Raw genomic sequence first — 14,810 nt, forward strand, 5'->3', positions numbered from 1 at the left:
TTTTATCTCCCCTCCCTAACTTCACCCCTGCCTTTCTTCACTCCTCCCTCTCACCCTGTTTGGTAACAACATATTTGTTGCTGCTCACAACCTGTCACAGGCTACGCACTGTAATGACACCCTGACCCCCCAACTATGTTGCACTAAATGTACCGTCAACCAAATAATGGAACTAACATCTCACCCAAAATAACTTCTCAGTCAATACACTCCTCATATTCTCTTCTCAGTCAATACACTCCTCATATTCTCATCTCAGTCAATACACTCCTCATATTCTCATCTCAGTCAATACACTCCTCATATTCTCATCTCAGTCTGGTTCTATTCTGGCTCTATTCTGGCTCTATTCTGGCTCTATTCAGGCTCTATTCTGGTTCTATTCTTGCTCTATTCTGGCTCTATTCTGGCTCTATTCTGAATCTATTCTGGTTCTATTCTGGCTCTATTCTGGCTCTATTCTGACTCTATTCTGACTCTATTCTGGCTCTATTCTGTTTCTATTCTGGCTCTATTCTGTCTCTATTCTGGCTCTATTCTTGCTCTATTCTGGCTCTATTCTGGCTCTATTCTGGTTCTATTCTTGCTCTATTCTGGCTCTATTCTGGCTCTATTCTGATTCTATTCTGGTTCTATTCTGGTTCTATTCTGGCTCTATTCTGGCTCTATTCTGGCTCTATTCTGGCTCTATTCTGGTTCTATTCTGGCTCTATTCTGGCTCTATTCTGGTTCTATTCTGGTTCTATTCTGGTTCTATTCTGGCTCTATTCTGGCTCTATTCTGGCTCTATTCTGGATCTATTCTGGCTCTATTCTTGCTCTATTTTGGTTCTATTCTGGCTCTATTCTGGTTCTATTCTGACTCTATTCTGGTTCTATTCTGACTCTATACTGACTCTATTCTAGCTGATCTATTCTGGCTATATTCTGGATCTATTCTGGCTCTATTCTAGCTCTATTCTGGCTCTATTCTGGCTATATTCTATCTCTATTCTAGCTCTATTCTGACTCTATTCTGACTCTATTCTGGCTCTATTCTGGTTCTATTCTGACTCTATTCTGGTTCTATTCTGACTCTATACTGACTCTATTCTAGCTGTATTCTGGATCTATTCTGGCTATTCCCACAGTTGTGTCAAGTTGGCTGGATGTCCTTTGGATGGTGGACCATTCCTGACATACAGAAAAATGTTGATCGTGAAAACCCCAGCAGCTTTGCAGTTCTTGACACAAACCGCCTGGTACCTACTACCAAACCCCGTTCAAAGGCACTTTAATATTTTGCCTTGGGCCATTCACCCTCCGAATTCACCCTCCGAATGGCACGCACACAATCCACGTCTCAAGACTTAGAAACCCTTCAACCTGTCTCCTCCCCTTCATCGACACTGATTGAAGTGGATTTGGGATCTTTCACCTGGATTAAACTGGTCAGTCTATGTCATGGAAAGAGCAGGTGTACTTAATGTTTTGTCCACTAAGTGTATGTGGCTGTAATATCTGTCCTGAGTCGTGACCTGTGTTTTCTTGACTCTGGTATGTCTGGAGCAGGTTTAGTAACAGTCTTGACCTCTGGGTCTGATTTAGTCTCCTTGTAGGGACACTTAGAAATGGGGCTAATTAAAAACAGGGAGTTCTCTGGTTCCCGGGTTCGTTTGGATCACCAAAATACCACTGTCTCAAGTTTAACTGATGCCAAGCTTGAGGAATCCACTTGGTCAACTTTACTTGGCCATCGCCCTTCTCCTATCAATACATATCGGATATCGCCAACAAATGACAGAGTCAAATCTGTATATATATATATTTTTACCCCTTTTTCTCCCCAATTAATTGGTAGTTACAGTCCTCTGAAACATGCCCCAACCGCACTGCGTCTTGACACATTGCCCACTTAACCCGGAAGTCAACAGCACCAATGTGTCGGAGGAAACGCCGTACACCTGGCGATCGTCTCAGTGTGCACTGCGCCCGGCCCACCACAAGAGTCGCTGGTGCGCAATGGGACGAGACATCCCTGCCGGACAAACCCTCCCCTAACCCAGACGACGCTTGGCCAATTGTGCACCGCCCAATGGGTCTCCCGGTCGCGGCCGGCTGCAACTGAACCTGAGCTTCACCAGAGGACTGGGTTGTCTGCTAGCTGATCTATCCTCATCGATCCACCAGAGGACAGGGGTAATAGAATAGGGCTGTCTGCTAGCTGATCTACCCTCATCGATCCACCAGAGGACAGGGGTAATAGAATAGGGCTGTCTGCTAGCTGATCTACCCTCATAGATCCGCCAGAGGACAGGGGTAATAGAATAGGGCTGTCTGCTAGCTGATCTACCCTCATAGCTTCGCCAGAGGACAGGGGTAACAGAATAGGGCTGTCTGCTAGCTGATCTACCCTCATAGCTTCGCCAGAGGACAGGGGTAACAGAATAGGGCTGTCTGCTAGCTGATCTACCCTCATAGCTTCACCAGAGGACAGGGGTAACAGAATAGGGCTGTCTGCTAGCTGATCTACCCTCATCGATCCACCAGAGGACAGGAGTAACAGAATAGGGCTGTCTGCTAGCTGGTCTACCCTCATAGCTTCACCAGAGGACAGGGGTAACAGAATAGGGCTGTCTGCTAGCTGATCTACCCTCATAGCTTCACCAGAGGACAGGGATAACAGAATAGGGCTGTCTGCTAGCTGATCTACCCTCATAGCTTCACCAGAGGACAGGGGTAACAGAATAGGGCTTTCTGCAGTGCAATCTCATAGGTCAGACCCCGGGCAGACCCCAAGACAGGTCATCAGGGGGAATTTGTAACTCTGACCTCCATTAAAAACTGTTTTGATTTAGTCAGCGTTTGGCCTGGCTAAGAGAATTTGACCTGAATACGCCAGCTCTCGGGTTTCTGATATGACCGTTAAAACCAAATCTAATCCAGCCTGAAACCCTTTTGTCAGAGGTCCTTGGTATGCCCCTGCCTCTGCCCTACATAGCTCGGTATGAGGGGTCTGATGAGGGGGACAGGGCCAAAGGAAATGGCTGGTCCACAGAGAGAGGGAGTGATGTCAGTGTCTGATTCTGTTGTGGTATTGTTGCACTGTGACCTTTTTATACTGGTTTTGACTTGGTAACCAATAGCAAGCCATTTCTAGATTTAACCTATCATAGAGGGCAGAGGTTGCCGGGTGAACTGATTCAAATGGCAGCTTGGAGGCAACCCCCATTCCAGTATGTTGTTGTAGTATTGTTGTACTGTGACCAACCCCCATTCCAGTATGTTGTTGTAGTATTGTTGTACTGTGACCAACCCCCATTCCAGTATGTTGTTGTAGTATTGTTGTACTGTGACCAACCCCCATTCCAGTATGTTGTTGTAGTATTGTTGTACTGTGACCAACCCCCATTCCAGTATGTTGTTGTAGTATTGTTGTACTGTGACCAACCCCCATTCCAGTATGTTGTTGTAGTATTGTTGTACTGTGACCAACCCCCATTCCAGTATGTTGTTGTAGTATTGTTGTACTGTGACCAACCCCCATTCCAGTATGTTGTTGTAGTATTGTTGTACTGTGACCAACCCCCATTCCAGTATGTTGTTGTAGTATTGTTGTACTGTGACCAACCCCCATTCCAGTATGTTGTTGTAGTATTGTTGTACTGTGACCAACCCCCATTCCAGTATGTTGTTGTAGTATTGTTGTACTGTGACCAACCCCCATTCCAGTATGTTGTTGTAGTATTGTTGTACTGTGACCAACCCCCATTCCAGTATGTTGTTGTAGTATTGTTGTACTGTGACCAACCCCCATTCCAGTATGTTGTTGTAGTATTGTTGTACTGTGACCAACCCCCATTCCAGTATGTTGTTGTAGTATTGTTGTACTGTGACCAACCCCCATTCCAGTATGTTGTTGTAGTATTGTTGTACTGTGACCAACCCCCATTCCAGTATGTTGTTGTAGTATTGTTGTACTGTGACCAATCCCCATTCCAGTATGTTGTTGTAGTATTGTTGTACTGTGACCAACCCCCATTCCAGTATGTTGTTGTAGTATTGTTGTACTGTGACCAACCCCCATTCCAGTATGTTGTTGTAGTATTGTTGTACTGTGACCAACCCCCATTCCAGTATGTTGTTGTAGTATTGTTGTACTGTGACCAAACCCCATTCCAGTATGTTGTTGTAGTATTGTTGTACTGTGACCAACCCCCATTCCAGTAGTTGTAGTATTGTTGTTGACCAACCCCCATTCCAGTATGTTGTTATTGTTGTACTGTGACCAACCCCCCATTCCAGTATGTTGTTGTAGTATTGTTGTGTGACCAACCCCCATTCCAGTATGTTGTTGTAGTATTGTTGTACTGTGACCAACCCCCATACCAGTATGTTGTTGTAGTATTGTTGTACTGTGACCAACCCCATTCCAGTATGTTGTTGTAGTATTGTTGTACTGTGACCAACCCCCATACCAGTATGTTGTTGTAGTATTGTTGTACTGTGACCAACCCCCATTCCAGTATGTTGTTGTAGTATTGTTGTACTGTGACCAACCCCATTCCAGTATGTTGTTGTAGTATTGTTGTACTGTGACCACCCCCATTCCAGTATGTTGTAGTATTGTTGTACTGTGACCAACCCCCATTCCAGTATGTTGTTGTAGTATTGTTGTACTGTGACCAACCCCATTCCAGTATGTTGTTGTAGTATTGTTGTACTGTGACCAACCCCCATTCCAGTATGTTGTTGTAGTATTGTTGTACTGTGACCAACCCCATTCCAGTATGTTGTTGTAGTATTGTTGTACTGTGACCAACCCCATTCCAGTATGTTGTTGTAGTATTGTTGTACTGTGACCAACCCCCATTCCAGTATGTTGTTGTAGTATTGTTGTACTGTGACCAACCCCCATTCCAGTATGTTGTTGTAGTATTGTTGTACTGTGACCAACCCCCATTCCAGTATGTTGTTGTAGTATTGTTGTACTGTGACCAACCCCCATTCCAGTATGTTGTTGTAGTATTGTTGTACTGTGACCAACCCCATTCCAGTAGGGGTTGTTGTAGTGTTACCAACCCCCATTCCAGTATGTTTTGTAGTATTAGGGGGACCAACCCCCATTCCAGGTGTTGTAGTATTGTTGTATGTGACCAACCCCCATTCCAGTATGTTGGGGTATTGTTGTTTAGTTGTGGTAGGGGGTCTGGTGTTGTAGTGTTATGGGAGGGGGTATGTTTAGTTGTGGTAGGGGGTCTGGTGTTGTAGTGTTATGGGGGGGGTATGTTTAGTTGTGTAGGGGGTCTGGTGTTGTAGTGTTATGGGGGTATGTTTAGTTGTGGTTCCATGTTTATGTGGTAGGGGCCTGGTGTTGTAGTGTTATGGGGGGGTATGTTTAGTTGTGGTAGGGGGCCTGGTGTTGTAGTGTTATGGGGGGTATGTTTAGTTGTGGTAGGGGGCCTGGTGTTGTAGTGTTATGGGGGGGTATGTTTAGTTGTGGTAGGGGGTATGTATGGGGGGGGTTGTATCCCCAGCCAAGAAGATATCACGGGAATCCCATCTCACCACATTGGAGACTGAAATAGTTTGAGGGATGACAGAGAATGAGGTATGTCTTAAGATGTCTCCGGATGGGAAATGAGAGTCTCCATGGATCTCCTCTGGGACCTAAAGGGCAGACGGGTCGTACTGATGGGTGGACCATCTTACCTCAACCCCTCTCTGACCCAAATCCTTTTCTCTTCAGCAGACTGACAGATAAAACCACTTCTTATCCAGAATTATTTACAGACCAGAGGTGTTTATAATGTACTGTATTTACAGACCAGAGGTGTTTATAATGTACTGTATTTACAGACCAGAGGTGTTTATAATGTACTGTATTTACAGACCAGAGGTGTTTATAATGTACTGTATTTACAGACCAGAGGTGTTTATAATGTACTGTATTTACAGACCAGAGGTGTTTATAATGTACTGTATTTACAGACCAGAGGTGTTTATAATGTACTGTATTTACAGACCAGAGGTGTTTATAATGTACTGTATTTACAGACCAGAGGTGTTTATAATGTACTGTATTTACAGACCAGAGGTGTTTATAATGTACTGTATTTACAGACCAGAGGTGTTTATAATGTACTGTATTTACAGACCAGAGGTGTTTATAATGTACTGTATTTACAGACCAGAGGTGTTTATAATGTACTGTATTTACAGACCAGAGGTGTTTATAATGTACTGTATTTACAGACCAGAGGTGTTTATAATGTACTGTATTTACAGACCAGAGGTGTTTATAATGTACTGTATTTACAGACCAGAGGTGTTTATAATGTATATTTACAGACCAGAGGTGTTTATAATGTACTGTATTTACAGACCAGAGGTGTTTATAATGTACTGTATTTACAGACCAGAGGTGTTTATAATGTACTGTATTTACAGACCAGAGGTGTTTATAATGTACTGTATTTACAGACCAGAGGTGTTTATAATGTACTGTATTTACAGACCAGAGGTGTTTATAATGTACTGCATTTACAGACCAGAGGTGTTTATAATGTACTGCATTTACAGACCAGAGGTGTTTATAATGTACTGTATTTACAGACCAGAGGCAGGTTTGTTTATAATGTACTGTATTTACAGACCAGAGGTGTTTATAATGTACATTTACAGACCAGGTGTTTATAATGTGTATTTACAGACCAGAGGTGTTTATAATGTACTGTATTTACAGACCAGAGGTGTTTATAATGTACTGTGAAGCAGGTTTTACAGACCAGAGGTTTTATAATGTACTGTATTTACAGACCAGAGGTGTTTATAATGTACTGTATTTACAGACCAGAGGTGTTTATAATGTACTGTATTTACAGACCAGAGGTGTTTATAATGTACTGTATTTACAGACCAGAGGTGTTTATAATGTACTGTATTTACAGACCAGACAGGTGTTTATAATGTACTGTATTTACAGACCAGAGGTGTTTAAGGCCCAGACAATGTACTGTATTTACAGACCAGAGGTGTTTATAATGTACTGCATTTACAGACCAGAGGTGTTTATAATGTACTGTATTTACAGACCAGAGGTGTTTATAATGTACTGCATTTACAGACCAGAGGTGTTTATAATGTACTGCATTTACAGACCAGAGGTGTTTATAATGTACTGCATTTACAGACCAGAGGTGTTTATAATGTACTGTATTTACAGACCAGAGGTGTTTATAATGTACTGTATTTACAGACCAGAGGTGTTTATAAATGTACTGTATTTACAGACCAGAGGTGTTTATAATGTACTGTATTTACAGACCAGAGGTGTTTATAATGTACTGTATTTACAGACCAGAGGTGTTTATAATGTACTGTATTTACAGACCAGAGGGTGTTTATAATGTACTGTATTTACAGACCAGAGGTGTTTATAATGTACTGTATTTACAGACCAGAGGTGTTTATAATGTACTGCATTTACAGACCAGAGGTGTTTATAATGTACTGCATTTACAGACAGACCAGAGGTGTTTATAATGTACTGCATTTACAGACCAGAGGTGTTTATAATGTACTGTATTTACAGACCAGAGGTGTTTATAATGTACTGTATTTACAGACCAGAGGTGTTTATAATGTACTGTATTTACAGACCAGAGGTGTTTATAATGTACATGAAGGGAGTGTATTTACAGACCAGAGGTGTTTATAATGTACTGTATTTACAGACCAGAGGTGTTTATAATGTACTGTATTTACAGACCAGAGGTGTTTATAATGTACTGTATTTACAGACCAGAGGTGTTTATAACCCATTTACTGTACTATTTACAGACCAGAGGTGTTTATAATGTACTGTATTTACAGACCAGAGGTGTTTATAATGTACTGTATTTACAGACCAGAGGTGTTTATAATGTACTGTATTTACAGACCAGAGGTGTTTATAATGTACTGTATTTACAGACCAGAGGTGTTTATAATGTACTGTATTTACAGACCAGAGGTGTTTATAATGTACTGCATTTACAGACCAGAGGTGTTTATAATGTACTGCATTTACAGACCAGAGGTGTTTATAATGTAGATTTGCATTTACAGACCAGAGGTGTTTATAATGTACTGCATTTACAGACCAGACAGAAGGGTGTTTATAATGTACTGTATTTACAGACCAGAGGTGTTTATAATGTACTGTATTTACAGACCAGAGGTGTTTATAATGTACTGTATTTACAGACCAGAGGTGTTTATAATGTACTGTATTTACAGACCAGAGGTGTTTATAATGTACTGTATTTACAGACCAGAGGTGTTTATAATGTACTGTATTTACAGACCAGAGGTGTTTATAATGTACTGCATTTACAGACCAGAGGTGTTTATAATGTACTGCATTTACAGACCAGAGGTGTTTATAATGTACTGCATTTACAGACCAGAGGTGTTTATAATGTACTGCATTTACAGACCAGAGGTGTTTATAATGTACTGCATTTACAGACCAGAGGTGTTTATAATGTACTGTATTTACAGACCAGAGGTGTTTATAATGTACTGTATTTACAGACCAGAGGTGTTTATAATGTACTGTATTTACAGACCAGAGGTGTTTATAATGTACTGTATTTACAGACCAGAGGTGTTTATAATGTACTGTATTTACAGACCAAGGTGTTTATAATGTACTGTATTTACAGACCAGAGGTGTTTATAATGTACTGTATTTACAGACCAGAGGTGTTTATAATGTACTGTATTTACAGACCAGAGGTGTTTATAATGTACTGTATTTACAGACCAGAGGTGTTTATAATGTACTGTATTTACAGACCAGAGGTGTTTATAATGTACTGTATTTACAGACCAGAGGTGTTTATAATGTACTGTATTTACAGACCAGAGGTGTTTATAATGTACTGTATTTACAGACCAGAGGTGTTTATAATGTACTGTATTTACAGACCAGAGGTGTTTATAATGTACTGTATTTACAGACCAGAGGTGTTTATAATGTACTGTATTTACAGACCAGAGGTGTTTATAACGTACTGTATTTACAGACCAGAGGTGTTTATAACGTACTGTATTTACAGACCAGAGGTGTTTATAACGTACTGTATTTACAGACCAGAGGTGTTTATAACGACTGTATTTACAGACCAGAGGTGTTTATAACGTACTGTATTTACAGACCAGAGGTGTTTATAACGTACTGTATTTACAGACCAGAGGTGTTTATAACGTACTGTATTTACAGACCAGAGGTGTTTATAAAAGTACTGTATTTACAGACCAGAGGTGTTTATAATGTACTGTATTTACAGACCAGAGGTGTTTATAATGTACTGTATTTACAGACCAGAGGTGTTTATAATGTACTGTATTTACAGACCAGAGTTTATAATGTACTGTATTTACAGACCAGAGGTGTTTATAATGTACTGTATTTACAGACCAGAGGTGTTTATAATGTACTGTATTTACAGACCAGAGGTGTTTATAATGTACTGTATTTACAGACCAGAGGTGTTTATAATGTACTGTATTTACAGACCAGAGGTGTTTATAATGTACTGTATTTACAGACCAGAGGTGTTTATAATGTACTGTATTTACAGACCAGAGGTGTTTATAATGTACTGTATTTACAGACCAGAGGTGTTTATAATGTACTGTATTTACAGACCAGAGGTGTTTATAATGTACTGTATTTACAGACCAGAGGTGTTTATAATGTACTGTATTTACAGACCAGAGGTGTTTATAATGTACTGTATTTACAGACCAGAGGTGTTTATAATTATTATTATAGCAACACAACAAGTGAAGCAGGTCTTGTTATGTACAGCAACACATCAGGTGAAGCAGGTCTTGTTATGTACAGCAACACATCAGGTGAAGCAGGTCTTGTTATGTACAGCAACACATCAGGTGAAGCAGGTCTTGTTATGTACAGCAACACATCAGGTGAAGCAGGTTCTTGTTATGTACAGCAACACATCAGGTGAAGCAGGTCTTGTTATGTACAGCAACACATCAGGTGAAGCAGGTCTTGTTATGTACAGCAACACATCAGGTGAAGCAGGTCTTGTTATGTACAGCAACACATCAGGTGAAGCAGGTCTTGTTATGTACAGCAACACATCAGGTGAAGCAGGTCTTGTTATGTACAGCAACACATCAGGTGAAGCAGGTCTTGTTATGTACAGCAACACATCAGGTGAAGCAGGTTCTTGTTATGTACAGCAACACATTAGGTGAAGCAGACACTATACATCTTCAATCAGAGATACAACTGAATAACAGAGAAAACAATAAAATACTGATCTGCCCAGACATGAAGGGAAGGAGAGTTCAAGACCCAGACATGAAGAGAAGGAGAGTTCAAGACCCAGACATGAAGGGAAGGAGAGTTCAAGGCCCAGACATGAAGAGAAGGAGAGTTCAAGACCCAGACATGAAGGGGAGTTCAAGGCCCAGACATGAAGAGAAGGAGAGTTCAAGACCCAGACATGAAGGGGAGTTCAAGGCCCAGACATGAAGAGAAGGAGAGTTCAAGACCCAGACATGAAGGGAAGGAGAGTTCAAGACCCAGACATGAAGGGAAGGAGAGTTCAAGACCCAGATATGAAGGGGAGTTCAAGGCCCAGACATGAAGGGGAGTTCAAGGCCCAGACATGAAGAGAAGGAGAGTTCAAGACCCAGATATGAAGAGAAGGACAGTTCAAGACCCAGACATGAAGGGGAGTTCAAGACCCAGACATGAAGGGAAGGAGAGTTCAAGACCCAGACATGAAGGAGAGTTCAAGACCCAGACATGAAGGGAAGGAGAGTTCAAGGCCCAGACATGAAGAGAAGGAGAGTTCAAGACCCAGACATGAAGGAGAGTTCAAGACCCAGACATGAAGGGAAGGAGAGTTCAAGACCCAGACATGAAGAGAAGGAGAGTTCAAGACCCAGACATGAAGGAGAGTTCAAGACCCAGACATGAAGGGAAGGAGAGTTCAAGACCCAGACATGAAGGGAAGGAGAGTTCAAGGCCCAGACATGAAGAGAAGGAGAGTTCAAGACCCAGACATGAAGGAGAGTTCAAGACCCATGAAGGAAGGAGAGACATGAAGGAGAGTTCAAGACCCAGACATGAAAGAGTTCAAGGCCCAGACATGAAAGGGGAGTTCAAGGCCCAGACATGAAGGGAGTTCAAGGCCCAGACATGAAGAGAAGGAGAGTTCAAGACCCAGATATGAAGAGAAGGAGAGTTCAAGACCCAGACATGAAGGGGAGTTCAAGACCCAGACATGAAGGAAGGAGAGTTCAAGACCCAGACATGAAGGAGAGTTCAAGACCCAGATATGAAGGGAAGGAGAGTTCAAGGCCCAGACATGAAGGGAAGGAGAGTTCAAGACCCAGACATGAAAGGAGAGTTGACATGAAGGGAAGGAGAGTTCAAGACCCAGATATGAAGGGAAGGAGAGTTCAAGACCCAGACATGAAGGAGAGTTCAAGACCCAGACATGAAGGGAAGGAGAGTTCAAGACCCAGACATGAAGGAAGGAGAGTTCAAGACCCAGACATGAAGGGAAGGAGAGTTCAAGACCCAGATATGAAGGGAAGGAGAGTTCAAGGCCCAGACATGAAGGAAGGAGAGTTCAAGACCCAGACATGAAGGAGAGTTCAAGACCCAGACATGAAAGGGAGTTCAAGACCCAGACATGAAGGAGAGTTCAAGACCCAGACATGAAGGGGAGTTCAAGGCCCAGACATGAAGAGAAGGAGAGTTCAAGACCCAGACATGAAGGGGAGTTCAAGACCCAGACATGAAGGGGAGTTCAAGGCCCAGACATGAAGAGAAGGAGAGTTCAAGACCCAGACATGAAGGGAAGGAGAGTTCAAGGCCCAGACATGAAGGGAAGGAGAGTTCAAGGCCCAGACATGAAGGGAAGGGGAGTTCAAGGCCCAGACATGAAGGAGAGTTCAAGGCCCAGACATGAAGGAAGGAGAGTTCAAGGCCCAGGCATGAAGGGAAGGAGAGTTCAAGGCCCAGACATGAAGGGAAGGAGAGTTCAAGGCCCAGATATGCAAGGAAGGGAGTTCAAGGCCCAGATATGAAGGGAAGGAGAGTTCAGGACCCAGACATGAAGGGAAGGACAGTTCAAGACCCAGACATGAAGGGAAGGAGAGTTCAAGGCCCAGATATGAAGGGAAGGAGAGTTCAGGACCCAGACATGAAGGGAAGGACAGTTCAAGACCCAGACATGAAGGGAAGGAGGGTTCATGTAACCTCCGTAAAGAGGTCAGTAACCTCCGTAAAGAGGACAGTAAACTCCATAAAGAGGACAGTAACCCTCGGTAAAGAGGACAGTAACCCTCGGTAAAGAGGACAGTAATCTCCGTAAAGAGGAAAGGTATCTCCGTAAAGAGGAAAGGTCTCTCTGTAAAGAGGACAGTAGCCACCGTAAAGAGGACAGTAACCTCCGTAAAGAGGACAGTACACTCCGTAAAGAGGACAGTAACCTCCGTAAAGAGAACAGTAACCTCCGTAAAGAGAACAGTAACCTCCGTAAAGAGAACAGTAACCTCTGTAAAGAGAACAGAAGCCTCTGTAAAGAGAACAGTAACCAACGTAAAGAGGACAGTAATCTCTGTAAAGAGGACAGTACCCTCCGTAAAGAGGACAGTAACCTCCGTAAAGAGGACAGTAACCTCCGTAAAGAGGACAGTAACCTCTGTAAAGAGGACAGTAACCTCTGTAAAGAGGACAGTAACCTCTGTAAAGAGGACAGTAACCTCTGTAAAGAGGACAGTAACCTCCGTAAAGAGGACAGTAACCTCCGTAAAGAGGACAGTAACCTCCGTAAAGAGGACAGTAACCTCCGTAAAGAGGACAGTAACCTCCGTAAAGAGGACAGTAACCTCCGTAAAGAGGACAGTAACCTCTGTAAAGAGGACAGTAACCTCTGTAAAGAGGACAGTAACCTCTATAAAGAGGACAGTAACCTCTGTAAAGAGGACAGTAACCTCTGTAAAGAGGACAGTAACCTCTGCAAAGAGAACAGTAGCCTCCGTAAAGAGAACAGTGGCCTCCGTAAAGAGGACAGTAGCCTCCGAATAAGAGAACAGTAACTCTGTCAGTAGTAAAGAGGACAGTAGCCTCCATAAAGAGGACAGTAACAACCAAACATAAAAGGGCTCCAATAAATGATCTTCTGGGCCATGACACTACAATTCCCCCGAGATGCTGTGGATGTCGGATCAAAGGGTAAATTACCTTCAAGAGTTAAATGTAATGCGCTTCTCAACAATGCCTTTGTTGATTCTCTGAGTGTGTGGCCGGGATTCAATCAAATAACACACATTCACATCCTCATCTCTCCATCCCCCTGCAGTGTCTCAGACTGCTTCTGTAGAGCATGGTAGTATTAAGCTGCCTCTCCAGACCGTGTCTTCCTCCCCATCTCCTTCCTTGATGCTCGGTACAGTTTGATACTGAGACTGGGCAGATCGTACAGTTCATCCAGACGGAACCTGGTCTGGAACCGTTCTACAAACTGGTTCTCTCTGTCCAGACGGAACCTCATGGCCCAGAGGATCTCCGTCCCGTCCTGACACAGGTGATCGAAGGTGTCCAAGAGTTCCGCCAGGTAGGGGTGGCAGTACACCACATCGGCAGCGAACACGTAGTCGTAGTGACAGGCAGCCTGAGGGAAGTGTTGTTCCAGCTCCTTCCCCCAGGACAGCTCAGTGACCCGAGGAGGGTGTCTACAGGAACCCCTGGTGTTACGCAGTACGTTATACTGCAGGTTACTCAGCACCTCCGGCAGGTCTGTGGACGTCACCTTGGCACCTAGGAAATAAACACAAACAAACACCAGTTACCAAACAGGAAGGAGATGTCTGTCCTCTGAAGAGGGCGGTTTCACCGGACCGGACGTGCTACCTGTCCCAGACCTGCTGTTTTCAACTCTCTAGAGACAGCAGGAGCGGTAGAGATACTCTTAATGATCGGCTATGAAAAGCCAACTGACATTTACTCCTGAGGTGCTGACCTGTTGCACCCTCGACAACTACTGTTATTATTATTATTTGACCCTGCTGGTCATCTATGAACATTTGAACATCTTGGCCATGTTCTGTTATAATCTCCACCCGGCACAGCCAGTAGACGACTGGCCACCCCTCATCGCCTGGTCCCCCCAGGGCAGCTCAGTGATATGAGGAGGGTGTCTGGGACCCCCCAGGACAGCTCAGTGGTACGAGGAGGGTGTCTGGGACCCCCCAGGGCAGCTCAGTGATACGAGGAGGGTGTCTGGGACCCCCCAGGACAGCTCAGTGGTATGAGGAGGGTGTCTGGGACCACCCGTGCGACTTTGTAAATATAACATTGTCTCACCTAGAAGGCTTGTAACTATGGAGACCAGACCGGTCCCGGCGCCCAGCTCGATGACGTTCTTGTCCAGCAGGTTGTACGTCTCGCGGTGCGTATCCAGGAAGTAACACAGCACTATGGCCTGATGGGAAATAAACACAATGCAATGTGAACTAACTGACATTATAAAAATGAAGTTGATGGATGAAGATGTACATGGTGAGGAAAAAGTGGAATTTAAAAGTAATGATTGTGATGAAGATTAGTGTAAGGGTAGTGATAGTGAGGATGATGAAGATGACCATAAGGGTAGTGATAGTGAGGATGATGAAGGTGACCATAAGGGTAGTGATAGTGAGGATGATGAAGGTGACCATAAGGGTAGTGATAGTGAGGATGATGAAGGTGACCATAAGGGTAGTGATAGTGAGGATGATGAAGATGACCATAAGGGT

The 14,810-nt window shown here is 43.2% G+C and overlaps 2 protein-coding genes across 2 annotated transcripts; both read right to left on the reverse strand.

Moving 5' to 3' along the window:
• Positions 1 to 11,630: 11,630 nt before the first annotated feature.
• Positions 11,631 to 13,401, reverse strand: LOC121843844. The gene is made up of 3 exons (XM_042313710.1): positions 13,386 to 13,401; positions 12,155 to 13,114; positions 11,631 to 11,781 (listed from the first exon to the last, which is right to left on the reverse strand). Exons 1-3 carry the CDS (start codon positions 13,399 to 13,401, stop codon positions 11,714 to 11,716), a joined length of 1,044 nt encoding a protein of 347 aa, XP_042169644.1. The 3' UTR covers positions 11,631 to 11,713.
• LOC121843846 (protein-lysine methyltransferase METTL21E-like) lies at positions 13,130 to 14,567 on the reverse strand. The gene is made up of 2 exons (XM_042313711.1): positions 14,380 to 14,567; positions 13,130 to 13,833 (listed from the first exon to the last, which is right to left on the reverse strand). The coding sequence occupies exons 1-2, from the start codon at positions 14,537 to 14,539 to the stop codon at positions 13,409 to 13,411; spliced, it is 585 nt and encodes a 194-aa protein (XP_042169645.1). The 5' UTR covers positions 14,540 to 14,567; the 3' UTR covers positions 13,130 to 13,408.
• Between the last annotated feature and the right edge of the window lie 243 nt (positions 14,568 to 14,810).

This window comes from Oncorhynchus tshawytscha, unplaced genomic scaffold, assembly GCF_018296145.1.
Source record: "Oncorhynchus tshawytscha isolate Ot180627B unplaced genomic scaffold, Otsh_v2.0 Un_contig_19422_pilon_pilon, whole genome shotgun sequence".
In the NCBI taxonomy this organism is placed as follows: domain Eukaryota; kingdom Metazoa; phylum Chordata; class Actinopteri; order Salmoniformes; family Salmonidae; genus Oncorhynchus; species Oncorhynchus tshawytscha.